We start from the raw sequence: 13,451 nt of genomic DNA on the forward strand, positions 1-13,451 counted from the left end.
GGGAAAGAGGCCCTTAGTGCTGACAATGAGGCTAATTAGCAGAATGCCAATTAGTACTTGGGGACTGGCTATACATGGGAGGGGGAATTTCTTGTGTGGAAGTGGCTTCTTCAGAGGATCGGAGGCCTGGACTCAAAGGAGAGGATGGGAGCATGGCCACAGTATCCCCTCTCTCCACGCCATCATCCACAAGCACACCCCTCCTCCAGGAAGGCCTCCTAAACTGCTCACTCTATTCCCCTCTGTTTCTTCCTGCTCCTGTGGTCAATTCTGAGACTGGGGAGTGAGGCTGGGGGAACAAAGGGCAAGATCCAGGACTGTGCTAAGCTTTTTTCTAATTGCAAAATATTTCAGATATACAAAAAGATATGGAAAAAATATATAAAGTTCATATCCCACCACCCAGCTTAAGAAATAAAAGTCACCAATTCACTCAAAGAGCTCTCTCTGTATACCCCTGTTATCTTATCCTTTTCTCTCCACCTGCCGTGGGAGGTAATCCTCCTCAGTCCAGTGTGAACTACATTCTCTTGTAGACTACACCATCTATTTTCTCTCTTCCCTCTGGAGCAGTGCCAACCAATAGAACTCTGTGCAATGACAGAAATGGTCTATACCTGCACCATCCAATACGCTAGCCACTAGACACGAGTGGCTCCTGAGCACTTGAAACATGGCTGCTGTGAGTGAGGAACTAAACCTTTACCTATTTCTAATTGTAATTAATTTAAATGTAAATAGCCAAATGTGGCTGGTGGCTACTGTACTGGACACTGAAGCTCCAGGACATACGTGCCTGTCCCACGAGGGTGGGGACTTTGTTGTACTCACTGCTGTGAGTTTAGAATGGTGTCTGGCAAACAGCAGGTACTCAATAAATATCTAAGTCAATGACTGAATCTTTACAGCAAGCCAGTTATTAAGTATTATTCCCATTTCCCAGTTGGGATCACCGAGGCCCAGAGAAGTGATGTGACTTGAGAAGGTCACCAAGGTAGTAAGTGACAAGTCCAGGATTTGGGTCCAGTTCTTCCTGACCTCAAGCCTATACCCTTATCCACTCCCAGGGGCTTAGCTAAGCCTCTCCCCTTGCAGTCACTTGAGGAACAAGAGGCAGCCCCTCTGGGCCCTTCTTTGTGTGCCTCCCTCACCTGAAGCTGCACCATCAGCTCCACTGTCCTCCAGGAGTCCTGGTTTGGCCCCGCCCTTCTTTTACCCAGGCATCCCTGTGTGAACACCTGGTCTTCCCAGCACCTAACTGACGGAGCTCCCGAAGCCACAGACAAGCGGAGCGGAGCTGAAATCACAGAAAGAAGAAACCAGTGGTGTGGAGAGAGGATGAAGGGGCCTGTGCTGCTGTGTGTAGGCCTGGGGGGCAGCTGAGACAAGCACTCAGCTCAGCCAAGGAAGAGGCAAGGACCTTTTCTAGGCTTTTATTTATGAAACGCTTATTGAACTGATACAAAGTTAGAGCCTGTCATCAGCTGGTGGAGGGGGTTAGTGTGCATCCCCCCACCCCCCGTCCCCTCCCCACCATGGGCACTGAAGCCGGGAGTGGCTCCATCCTTCCCTCCACCTTGGCAGTAATGAACTGGGAAAGGCCCTGGGGCAGGGAGGGCGTTCAAGGGCAGGAAGACGAAGGGAGAGATGGGAAGGCCCAGGGCAGAATCTGGTCCTCCTGGACTAGGAGGCTGGCCCCAGGCATCCTGGCAGGAGTTTTGCTTCTCCTTTGTAGCAGTGGTTTGAACTGGGCAGCGAGGAGGACGAACTTCTCTGGACCCTCTCCTGCCTCCCCAGCCCGGGCTTGGGAGTGTCCTCTTTGGCTGCTTCTCAAGAAAGGGTCCTCTGTGACTTCTCTAGTCCCCTCCGGGGATGCCTGCCTCCCCCAGGTCTCAAAGGCACTGCCCTCGGTCCTCAGGGTGAGGGGGCAGGGAGCCAGATGAGGTAGAGCCCAGCGGCTGGTGACCTCTCCCGGGCTGGAGCTGCAGCTATGTCCACACTTCTAGGGGTATCACGCCCTCCTTGCTCCCCAGGGGGGGCAGCAAAGACTCATCCTCCAGGAACTTGAGGGGGAAGTGGACCAGGTGGCCCTGGACCTGGGTGAGTTCAGACCGGGCCAAGGGAGGGCTGACCGTGGCCAGCGGCTCCACGGCCACATACTCCCGGAGTGCCCGCAGGGAGCGAGTGGCGTTGGACGGCAGGCAGCGGAAGATCTGTGGGCAAGGGGCATGGAAGCCAATAAGGCTTGGGGAGACTGCCCAAGAGTCCAAGCCCAACTAGGCAAGACGCCCTCATGCCCACCATATCCCTCTACACTGACCCTGAGCCACTGAATCCCATGACGTCCCCAGACCCTCATCCTCTTATGAGGATGGCTGTGCGGGGGCTCCTCTCTATCGCATCCTAGACAGGATAATCCATGAACTTGCCCCTGCCAGCACCCCTGCCCACCCCCCTTGCCCACCTGCTCATAGATATTGGCATTGCTCTCAGCTGTGTCTTGCCATGACTGGAAGAAGTCATCACAGACAGGGTCTCGGAGATCGAGGTCCGGCCGGGCATCTGCCCCAAGAATCACGCTGCGGGAGAAAGGGGTCCCAGCAGGGCCAGATTAAGATCCTTTGAAAGCCTGAATACCAGAAAATTATAATGTGCCTACCCAGGTATTTCAGAATAGAAGCAATGTTAAACAGTAATATAAGTGTAAACGAGTCCAACAGAGCTTTAATTTGTCTCTACTTTGGCGACTACTTTAATGCTTTAAAAGATATACCAAATTACTTTTGAAATATTTGTTTCTCATTTTTTTGGTGTCCCTGCTTTGCCGGTAACCTTAAACTGGATGAGTCTGCCTCTTGGGAAATCCAGTACTACCTCTAAGCAATCCTCACACTTGCTCAAAAGGCAGACCCTCCCCCTTTCCACCTCTCCCACTACGCTGTAGCACCCCACCCCGGCTCTACCTGAAGCAGTGTTTCCGCAAACTCAAGGCAAACCTGCCCGCCTCATATTCCACACCATTCATGAGGGAGGCCTCCATCTCCGTGTCCTCGATCAGCACCGCCAGCTCACTGTCCCGCTTCCCCAGTAAACTCCGGTCATTGATGTTTGCGGAGCCTGGTGGGTGGTGCGGGACACACTGCGTCCTCCTGAGCCCTGGAGACCCCATCACCTCTACCCAAGAACCAGCCTGGGGGCAACACGCCTTCTTTGGCCTCCATCCCCAGTTGGGCCTCAGCTGCAATCTCCATCACCCACCTCCATCCCGTTGCCCCTGGCTGGGCCCTGCTCCACTTCTCCCCACCCTCCACCCTCCTCTCGTTGCCGGGGGCCGAGATCCAGCACTGACCAATGATGACCGTCCGGTCATCTGCAATGAGCATCTTGCTGTGGATGTAGATGAGCTCTGAGACCAGGTGGCTACCCAGCTCTCCGTGTGTGCGAAGCCCACAGATGGAAATATAGTCCCGCCACGCTGTCCCCACTGTGAGTAAGAGATGGGGGGAAGGGGAGTGAGGTGAGAGGTGCTCTCCATGTGCAGACAGAGCCCTGTCCCATCTACCTCCTCACTTCAGAAGCCCTGGTCTATATACTTCTCTCTGCAGTGTAAGGCCACCTGAGGGCTCAGGCAGTAGCCCCAGAAGCATGCAGGAGTGATAGCCTCCTTCCCTCCATCCCTGGGGCTCCAGTCCCTCATTCGCCCCTCCTTGGGGGTCCAGGGCTTGAACCCCCAGCTCCCAGCACTCACTGACTGCTTTGAGGCGATGTAGAATTGAATATTCCCCACGACACAGCGTCCTGAGGGAAGAGAATGGGTGAGGGAGGTGGAGACTGGGGAGGAGATGGGGGATGTCAGGAGAGAGGTGGACCTCAAAAGTCCAGCAAGAAGGGATCAGGACGGAGTCAGGATGGAGGCATAGGTAGGATGGGGCCATGGAGAGGCAGAGTCTGGCTGAGGGGGGCGCCGGGGGTCACCTGTAAGTGAAGTGCAGAATGGCCTGGATGGAATTACCACCACCTGTGGAGATGTCGCCCTCGAACCCGGGGAGCAGGGGCAAAAGCATGTAGACTCGGAAGCACTGCCCCTGTCTGGGGAGGGGTGGAGTCAGAGGTGTGACTTCTCCCCCAAGCCCCACCCATCCAGTTGGGCTTAAACCACGCCCACAATCCTCACACTCCGGCTGGGCTGGTCCATCTTACTTGTGGGCCTTCAGGATTCTGTCCACAATCTCATCGCCCACCTTGTTCAGCACCGTCCGCCCATCTGAGCAGCTAATGAAGAACTGATTCTGGGGCAGGGACCAATGACAGACATCAGCAGTCCGGCCCCAGCCCCTGCCCCCAGCTCCCCGCTGCCATCCCCACCCCCAGGCTCCAGGCCCTGGCCCCAGGCTTCTGCATTTCCCCAGGCCCAGTTATGCCAGTCCTCAACGACGGCTGCCACTGACACCCTAAGTCTCTCCCCTGGGATGCCCCCTCCGTTCTCTGCCCCCCCCTCACCCTGTCAGACCTCAATGTAGAGGAAGTGCTGGCTCTCCCTGATGCTGTGCAGGTAGGCGTTGAGGATGGAGTTCTCCGAGGTCCCCGCTGACCAGCGGTCCACTGACCGCAAGACCTGGGGGGGACGGCAAATACGAGGTGGCTCCTGAGCCCGGGAGAGGAGGGGTCTGGCGGGGGCTCTCAGGTCAGGGAGAGTGGGCCGGGGCATTGGGCTGAAGGGAGGGAGGCGAGGGCAGGCTGAAGTCGGAGCCTCACCTGCACGGTGGCGCACTGCACTCCCGGGAGCATGAAAGGGAGCTGGTTTGCGGTGCTGGTGGACTTGGGCAGCAGGTAGGGGTACATGGGTATCTTGTACTTGGCCTTGGTGGTCTGAGGAAGAGGGATGGCAGAGTCAGAGGGAGGTGACGAGCTGCCCCAGGCTCCCTCCCGCTCTCCAGCCTCACAGGAGGGATGGAGCACCTTGGTGAAATTCCAGCGCTGGATGAAGTGCCGGGCAAGGTCCCTGGCGGGTGAGCCATGGACCACCACCCCGACGTCCCGCCATGGCATCCGGGGTGTGGTCTCCCTGTCAATGAAATCTGGGGGTCCCAGGAGAGTCAGGGGAGAGGTCAGGGATGGTCTCTTGGGGACACTTGGGGCAGGGAGGAGGAGGGTGCATTACCCTTGACCCAGTTCATCCCATCCTCAGTCCCAGCCCTGCCTTCTGCCCCTGCTCCCCGCTCTCACGGACTTTGGAGGAAGGGGACCCCTACCCTCAAAAGGCCGATCCAGCTGGACCCAGTCCTTAGTGATAAGATTGCTGTAGTCCTTGCCCAGCCAGAAGAGCTGGTTGTGAGAGAGGTCTGGTGTAGCTGGAGGGTCTGAGCATGAGGTGGGAGGCTGTAGGGGGAACACACCCAAGCCAGGGGCAAGGAGAGGTCATGGGGCTGTACAGAGCCAGGCCAAAGAGAAGAAAGGAGCACTGGGAGACTGGGAGACAGAGAGACACACAGAGTAAGAATGAAGCAGAGAGAGTCTGATTCCCCGGTCCTCCCCTTCAGATGCATTTGAAATCCCTAGAGGAATGGGGGGAGGGGTGGGTAATGGACATGGGGAGGGGACTGAGTCATAGTATATTCAAAGCAGGTTCTTGGGGTCCCAGAAAGGCCAAGGAACCCTGAATGTGGGCTTGGAATGACTGGAGGGGAAGGCTGGAGCCGGGAAGGGGTGTGGATTTAGGTTAGCTGAGTTTGGGGGAGCTCAGGAAGGCCTTGGGGGGTTACCTGGGGGGCAGCTGACTCAGAGGAGTCCCGAAGGTCAGTCAATCTGTAGTGCAGGTCATCCCAGCGGCCATAGGCGAGGTCCAGCCCCCCCAAGAAGGCCACTACTTGGTCCACCACCAGGAGCTTCTCATGATGGGCCCACAGAGTCACGTGGTCTGGGTGGCGCATCACCTGGAGCAGGTATGGGGGAGTTCAGGAGAGTGAGTTTAGGTGGGAGAAGAAAGAGGAGGCGTTGCGGGAGAGAATGGAAAGATGGAAGGATGAGATGTTCAAGGAAAGGGAGGGTTGAGGGGATGGGAAAGTGTGGTGAGGAGGGCTACAGGGAAGGGGTCTCTGAGGGCTGAGAGTCACCTTTATGTTGGGATGTAGTAGCATCAGAGCCTTCTTGCTATAGCCACTGTTGATGGCCAAGGCCAACTCCACTTCCTTAAACAGCAGTACGGACACCCGGACACCCTCCTCCTGGTGGTCAGTGAGGGAATCAGATCCTAATGCCTCTCTCGGAATGACCCCTTCCCACCCTCCCAAACCCTTCCCCATGCTCAGGATTGCTGTATATTCCTCCTCCCTGCGTGGGGATCCTCAAAGCTCTGCCACTTACACCCTGCTTTGATGCTTACAGCAAACCTAGATTGAATATCATCTATCTGCTCACCCATCCACACATCTATCCGCCTACCCAGCATTATCTATCCACCCATTTTCCCCAAAATTTACTCATCCCCTTATCTACCATCTATCATTCATCCATCTACCTACTCACTCTCCTACTGATCCACCTTCCCAACCTCATATCCTTCTATCTATCTCCCTTTCCATCATCTACCCATCCATTCAACCCACCCACTCTCCATCATCCACATATCTTTCCTCTCACCCATCAACATCTATGGATGCTCCCAACATAGCAGACACTATGCCTTGTATTGGAACTAGTGATATTAATCAGCCCAGGGAGAGAGACAGACATGTCCACCCTGCAGTAACACAACAGAGTGTAATGGATACTGGGAGGAAAGTCTATACCAGGTAGAGGAAGGGCAAGAACAGGGAGGTGTCAGTTCTCCTTAGGGAAGGGGAGGCGGCGATGTTTGCCAGACACTGAGCCAGGATGGGCATATTTCCTCCTCCTCAAGTTTCAGATTCCCTGCCTTCCCCCATGCTACAGTCCCTTCTAACCAATCTCCACCCACAGGCCACCCCGCCACCATACCTCCCCTCCAGCCCAACCACTCTCCTCACCGCCTTCTTCTTGAGCATCATGTCCAGTCTCCAGTCATCTGAATGGGCCGGACGCTTCAGGTAAATCTCAGGACTCAACCTGGGATTCAGGGCAGCGGGTAAGGGCAAGCTAAGCTCCCGACAACAGTCACTCCTCCCCTTCCACTCCTTTTCTGACCCATAAGCTGATCTGTTGCAGGCCCTATCCTACCGCTTCCTGCTCAGGCTTTTTCCCCACTTACCACCAGTCTGTGATGAAAATCTCTTCTTGAGCTTGCAGGATGGCATCAGCTGCAGCAGCAAAGTAACCTGCCCCATTCACAAACCTGGGGGGAGGCCAAGCCAAGGAGGTCAGGGGAGTCAGAAGCCAGAAAGCTCTGGAGAGTGAAGACCGGAGGACAGTCATGGGTCAGAGGTGACAGCAGGGTCAAAGACCAAGAGTGATCAGAGAGGTCAGACAGCAGCAGATATATCAAGGTGGGATAAATTTGCCAGTACGAGCTAAATAAAATTACAAACTACAAAAGACACAACAAACCAAAGAAAATGACTAAAGATTGGGAAGATTAATACATCACATATAAAGAGTTCCAACATATCAATAATAAAAAGACATATAGGGGGCTTCCCTAGTGGCATAGTGGTTGAGGGTCCGCCTGCTGATGCAGGGGACACGGGTTCGTGCCCTGGTCTGGGAGGAGCCCACATGTCGCGGAGCGGCTGAGCCCGTGGGCCATGGCCGCTTAGCCTGCGCGTCCAGAGCCTGTGCTCTGCAGCAGGAGAGGCCACAACAGTGAGAAGCCCGCGTACCGCAAAAAAAAAAAAAAAAGACATATAGGCCAACTGAACAAAGAATAAGTACTGATATGGGAATTCCCTGGCCGTCCAGCAGTTAGGACTCTGTGCTTTCACTGCGGAGGGCACGGGTTTGGTCCCTGGTTGGGGAACAGGGTCCCACAAGCCGCAAGGCACGGCCAAAAAATAAAAAAAAGAGAGAACTGATAGTTCACAGGGGGAAAATGGCCAATCATAGATGAAAAGATGATCAACTTCATCACTAAACAAGGAAATTGATATTAAAATGAATAACACTTTAAATTCACTAGATTGGCAAAAAATAAAACTGCAGGTTACATTAAATATTAGCATACGGGGAAGTGAGTATTCTCATAGTTTGTGAGAATATACATTGGTTTTATAGCTTTTTTAGAGGACAGTTTGGTATTATCTGTCAGAATATTAAATCCACATATGCCCGATACCATTAAATGCACTTCGTAATTCTTTATCTAAGAAGACATCCTATTAAGTGCTTAACCAAAGATTATGTTCATTGTAGTATCGTTTATAAGACTGAAAGTAGGAAATAATGTAAATGCCTAATCTCTAACACATGTATTAAGTGAAAAAAATAAAACAGAGAGTGCATGATCTCATTTGCATTAAAACAAAAAGTAACATATATGCTAAGCACATGAAAATATGCAGGAAAAGATCTGGGAGGATAAATATCAAACTATCACCAGGATTACTTCTGGGGAGAAAAATGGGATTTGGGGGAGGGGGTGTAGAGAAGAACTAAGGGCCAGGGGGTAAAGGCTTGTGCAGTGAACTTTAATTTTTTTACTTAATATGTTTCCGTATTGTTAGACTTTTAATAACTAACAGTCCTGTTTGATGGTGAAGAGCAGGGTCTTGACCCAGACTAGCTGGATTTGAATCCTGGTTCCACTGTTTACAAGGTGTGTGACATTGACAAGTTACTTAACTTCTCCTTGCCTCAGTTTTCTCACCTGTAAAGTGGATATAACAACTGTACCTGCTTCACGGGGCTGTTGTAAGTTCATAAACATAAAACACTCAGAATGGTTTCTGGCACACACTAACTGCTACATAAGTATTAGCTATGATCAGTTCTTATGTTAAAAAATAAATCTCAGGCTTCCCTTGTGGCGCAGTGGTTGGGAATCCTCCTGCCTATTCAGGGGACACGGGGTTCAAACCCTGGTCCCGGAAGATCCCACATGCCGCAGAGCAACTAAGCCCGTGCGCCACAACTACTGAAGCCTGTGCGCCTAGAGTCCGTGCTCCGCAACAAGAGAAGCCACCGCAATAAGAAGCCCGCGCACCGCAACGAAGAGTAGCCCCCACTTGCTGCGACTAGAGAAAGTGCTAGCGCAGCAACCAAGACCCAACACAGCCAAAAATAAATAAAAATAAAATAAATAAAATTTTTAAATAAATAAATAAATAAATCTCTATCCCACCCCTCTAGGTCGTCACAAAGCATTGAGCTGATCTCCCTGTAGGGAGGGTGGGAGGGAGTCTCAAGAGGGAGGGGATATGGGGTTATATGTATACATATAGCTGATTCACTTTGTTGTACAGCTGAAACTAACACAACATGGTAAAGCAATTACACTCCAATAAAAAAAATCTCAACACCACCTCCAAGAAAAATTCTTTCCATGACTCCTCTCTGCCTATGATAAAGGTTAACCCCCTCAGCTTAGCGGGAGAGGCATTGATCAGACCCTGCAACCCCCAGACTCTTTACTGACCACTGCTCCTCACGCTGCAACAATGGTCAGTCTTTGTGGTTCCCAAACACGCTGGGCTATTTCTAGCTTCTCTGCACGGACTGCCCTTCTCCATTTTCTTTATCTTGCTAAGGTTAACCTCAGGGTTACTGCCTTCTAGAAGCCAGTCCTGACATCCTACGCTGGGGCAGATGCCCCTCCTCTGTGCTTGGTACCCTATATCTACCACCAGCGTGGCAAACTCCCATTGTTTCGGGACTGAATCACCTAAGGAGTCTTATCCCTGCCACTGGACCTGGCACATAGTGGGTGCTCAGAAAATGTTTATTAAATGGACGAATAAATCAGAGACATTTGAGATCACTGAGAACAAAGAGGGTCAGTGTGGTGAAAAGAGGTTAAAAAGGTCACAGGAGGTCGGAGAGGTTGGGGTCAGATATTACCCAGTTTGGGGTTCAGAAAGATCAGAGGGGAATCAGAGGGATCAGCATGATTAAAGAGGTCAGGGGGTCAGGGAGATTTGAGAAGTCAAAGGGGGAGGTTATTGAGGTCAGAAGGGGTCAGAGGAGATAAAGAGGATCAAGGACTCAGAGAAACCAAGGAGGTCGAAAAGGCCACTGATGATTTCAGAAAGGATGTCAGTGTCTCACCACCGGGCCAGGGTCCCAGGCCGGGGTGGAGCGTAGCTCTCGTGCCGGTGCAGCTGTACAAAATCTCTGCCCGGGCCGTGGGCCAGCTCGGTGATCTCCTGGGCCCACCACCGTGCCTGCCGGTAGCTGCTGCACTTGAGAATCAAGGACCTGGACGGGAACAATGGGTGGACCACAATCCTCACCCTCCACACCTCTGGCCTGGACCAGAAACCTCCCCTTTAGCTATCACCTCTTTCCTACCTCTTCCCTTAGTCCCTACTTGATTTCACAGGGACAGGGAGTGTATCCGCCTTATTCACAGTTGGGTCCTTGGCACCTAGTATTGTGCCAGCCACTTAAGTTTGTTTTTTTGGTTTTGGTTTTTTGTTTTTGGCCATGCTACACTGCATGTGGGATCTTAGTTCCATGACCAGGGATCAAACCTGCGCCCCTTGCAGTGGAAGCACGGCGTCTTAACCACTGGACCACCAGGGAAGTCCCTTAAGTTAGTTGAATGAATAAATGAATGAATGCAGTGCCCTATCTTTTGCACCAAAAGTCCTTCCCCCAGGCTTATACTCAACTCTCTTTCTCTGTGCCCAGCCTCTAAGAGCAGCCCCAAGCATCTGACTAGAACAGTTGTCTGGTTCCAAATCATGGCCGGCTCCAGGGATGTGGGAACACCTTCCTTTCTTCCATGGTCTCTTCCACTTAACTCCCTTTAGGGCCCCAGGCTGGCTCTTCACTCACCAGGTGTCTGTCCACACCAGGGAGGACTTACCTGTGGGAGGTGTCGATCCGGACCCCGTACCGTGCCTCTGTGCTCCTTTTCCCCACCTGTACCTCGAAGCCAGGGTCGAAGAGCTGAACAAATGTGATGGTGCCGGTCTCTAGGCACATGTACAGCAGGAAGGAGTCCTTCACCACCAGCCACCTGGAGTGGAAGGGCTCTGACCATTCCTCCATGCCCCTGGCATCTCCTTCCTCACCCCCACCCACTGCCCAGAGGCTCTGCTCAGGCCTCACCGCTTGGACCAGCGATAACAAACTTGGTCTCGGCCACAGCAGGTGAGGCCAGGAACACGGTGGCCACCTGAGCGCTTCCGGATCACCCCCTCCCTGTGGGGAAAACCAGGAAGAGATGTTGGATGAGGCTGAATGAGGGATCCAGACCTCCAGCCCACTGTGCACTGCTCTCTCCCTATTCTCAGCCAGGGAGAGATCCAGATGTTGGCAGATGGCGGGTGAGGGGTGTCAGACACTCACAGTCCTTTGGATCCAAGGTCTGGGATAAAGGACAGCTGACTGACTTCCAGAAACTCTGTCTGCAGAGGAAGAAAAAGGCTCAGAGGAGAGACTCTTATTTTCAGCCCCTCAAACTCTATTGACCCTGGTCCTCTGCCCCCTGCTCCATCTCAAGACACCTGGCACCAGCCTCTTGACCTTACCATGGCGTGGTAGTTGCGGTAGAAAGACATGGTCAGGAGGCGGTTGAGGTAATTCTCCAGGTATTTCTGAAGTAGTGATGGGAAAGAGAGAGAGGCAGATGGGACCAGAACCATTTGCACCCAAACACCTTCCCAGAGGACCTGGTGTCCGGTCCCACCTGTTTGCTGGCTGCATGTCTGGAGGAGCCCTCAGGACCTGCTCGGGGTAGAGAGGGCATCTCTCTGTTGTTTGCCTCTTGGGCTGGAGAATAGGCAACAGCAAAGCTGTGGAAGGGATGGGGGAGGGTCAATAGGAGGAGGGGAGGCTGGGTGCCTGGGTTCCTGAAGCACTGGAGGTGGAGTCTTGGAGGAGGCGAGGGGACCTAGAGGCTGGCAGAAGGAATGCCCCCTACCCTGAGGATGGAGACAGAAAAAGGTGGGAGGCTGCCAAGGGTACTTTGGGCATCCAGCCCTGCTGAGATACTGGCCCAGAACCATGGACAGGGAGAGCTGAGCAGGGAAGCCTTCCTGGTAACCGGGGTCAGAGGAGCAGGCCCAGTGGCCAGAGTTGGGGGGGGGAAGCAGCTGGGGGAGGAAAGGCTGTGGTCTGGGGATGAGACAGACGGAAAGCAGCAATGGGGGCTGGGGCAGTGACATCCCATGCTGCCCCACGGTGAGGGGGCACCTGCCCTTCTCAGGAGGCAGTCTTGTCCCCCTCACCGAGCCAGAGGGAGCAGACTCATCAAGACTTTGTGTCTCAGGAGGTCCCGATGCAATTCCTGGAAATGACGGAACTTCTTCTTGGTTGTCCAGGTAAAGTCACCGTGAGTCAAGCGGACAGAATACAGAGTGCAGGTGCCCACCTGGGGGAGAGAGGAACTGACTGAATGGATGTTACCTGGTTGGGTGGCAGCCCTCACTCTGGCCAGCCCTCCCCTTAGCCCCCTCCCTGGTGCCAGCCCAGCCACCTTGGATCCACTGGTGTATCTTTCAGTGCCCACCACCTGGGCTATGACGGGAACCCCAGGGGCAAACACCAAGGGGTGAATTTTCAGAGGCTGGAGGTCGTAGATGGCCAGAAAGGGGTGCATCCGGTCAGCTGACAGGAGAGAAAGTGGAAGAATGTGGACTCCAGGAGGTCTCAGCCCCCTCCTCCTCCTCTCCCTGAGGGCGTCCTCCCTGTGTACCTGGGTCCTCTCCCTCCTTCAGAGTGTCCACCTCATCGGGCTCCATCTGTAACTGGCTGGAGTCCAGGTCACCCCCAGAGGGGAAGAGTCTCTCGGAGGTCGCCGCCATCCTAGGAATATGGGGAGGCCTCAGGAAGGTGACCTGCTTTGCAGAACCCTGCCCCCCATCGCACCCCACGGTCTTCCATCTCCCACAGGTCCCCCGCTACCCCCCACCTGGCTCCCGCTGACTCCCCGTCTCTCTGATTATGGCGCATCGGTCTGCAACGCCCTGCCAACCCGCCTCTAATCTCCATCCCCTATCTCGAGCCTTCCTGCATCCAGAATGCCTGAGTCCCGCCTCCCGTCCCGTAACCAGGGTGCCGAGGAACACTCGGCCAGGCCCGGATGGCCCCGAAGTGGGGCAGAGCAGAAGCCAGGGGAGGGGCCCCGGGGGTTGCCAGGGGTCCCGAGCCACCGGGGCTCCAGCCAGGCCAAGCCAGCTGGAAGAAGGGGTCCAGGCGGGAATGAGGAAGTTACGCGTTCCCCGCCCGGGAGGGAAACCCCGAAATCTGAGCATGAGGCTGAGTCAGGAGGACCCGCAGCCCAAGCTCATTCCCGTCCCCGCCCGATTTCCTGGGCCCGTCATCTCCGCGGCGCCCCCTCCCTGGCCCCCTCACCCGGGCAGCCGAGCCGGCGGCAG

At 54.1% G+C, this 13,451-nt stretch overlaps 1 protein-coding gene across 2 annotated transcripts; it reads right to left on the bottom strand.

Moving 5' to 3' along the window:
- Positions 1–1,418: 1,418 nt before the first annotated feature.
- On the bottom strand, positions 1,419–13,451 carry PLD2 (phospholipase D2). Of its 2 annotated transcripts, XM_007457709.1 has the most exons (25): positions 13,429–13,451; positions 12,770–12,879; positions 12,551–12,681; positions 12,303–12,445; positions 11,762–11,867; positions 11,604–11,669; positions 11,422–11,480; positions 11,182–11,274; positions 10,937–11,089; positions 10,174–10,323; positions 7,226–7,309; positions 7,005–7,083; positions 6,114–6,224; positions 5,763–5,933; positions 5,253–5,379; positions 4,960–5,078; positions 4,756–4,869; positions 4,511–4,615; positions 4,201–4,289; positions 3,976–4,089; positions 3,749–3,798; positions 3,350–3,484; positions 2,964–3,117; positions 2,465–2,579; positions 1,419–2,213 (listed from the first exon to the last, which is right to left on the bottom strand). In XM_007457709.1, the coding sequence occupies exons 2-25, from the start codon at positions 12,876–12,878 to the stop codon at positions 1,989–1,991; spliced, it is 2,802 nt and encodes a 933-aa protein (XP_007457771.1). In that variant the 5' UTR covers position 12,879; positions 13,429–13,451; the 3' UTR covers positions 1,419–1,988. The 2 variants fall into 2 exon arrangements, with proteins under 2 accessions (XP_007457771.1, XP_007457772.1); XM_007457710.1 differs by lacking the exon at positions 13,429–13,451 and having other exon boundaries at positions 2,997–3,117; positions 12,770–12,885.

The sequence above is a fragment of the Lipotes vexillifer genome, unplaced genomic scaffold (genome assembly GCF_000442215.2).
Source record: "Lipotes vexillifer unplaced genomic scaffold, Lipotes_vexillifer_v1.1 scaffold611, whole genome shotgun sequence".
In the NCBI taxonomy this organism is placed as follows: domain Eukaryota; kingdom Metazoa; phylum Chordata; class Mammalia; order Artiodactyla; family Lipotidae; genus Lipotes; species Lipotes vexillifer.

Coding starts and splice junctions, on each gene's coding strand:
- PLD2 (XM_007457709.1), bottom strand. CDS start 12,878: ATGGCGGCGACCTCCGAGAGACTCTTCCCCTCTGGGGGTGACCTGGAC. Junction 11,670..11,761: donor GACATGCAGCCAGCAAACAG/GTGGGACCGGAC, acceptor TCACTACTTCAG/AAATACCTGGAGAATTACCT. Junction 11,275..11,421: donor GACCTTGGATCCAAAGGACT/GTGAGTGTCTGA, acceptor TTTTCCCCACAG/GGAGGGGGTGATCCGGAAGC.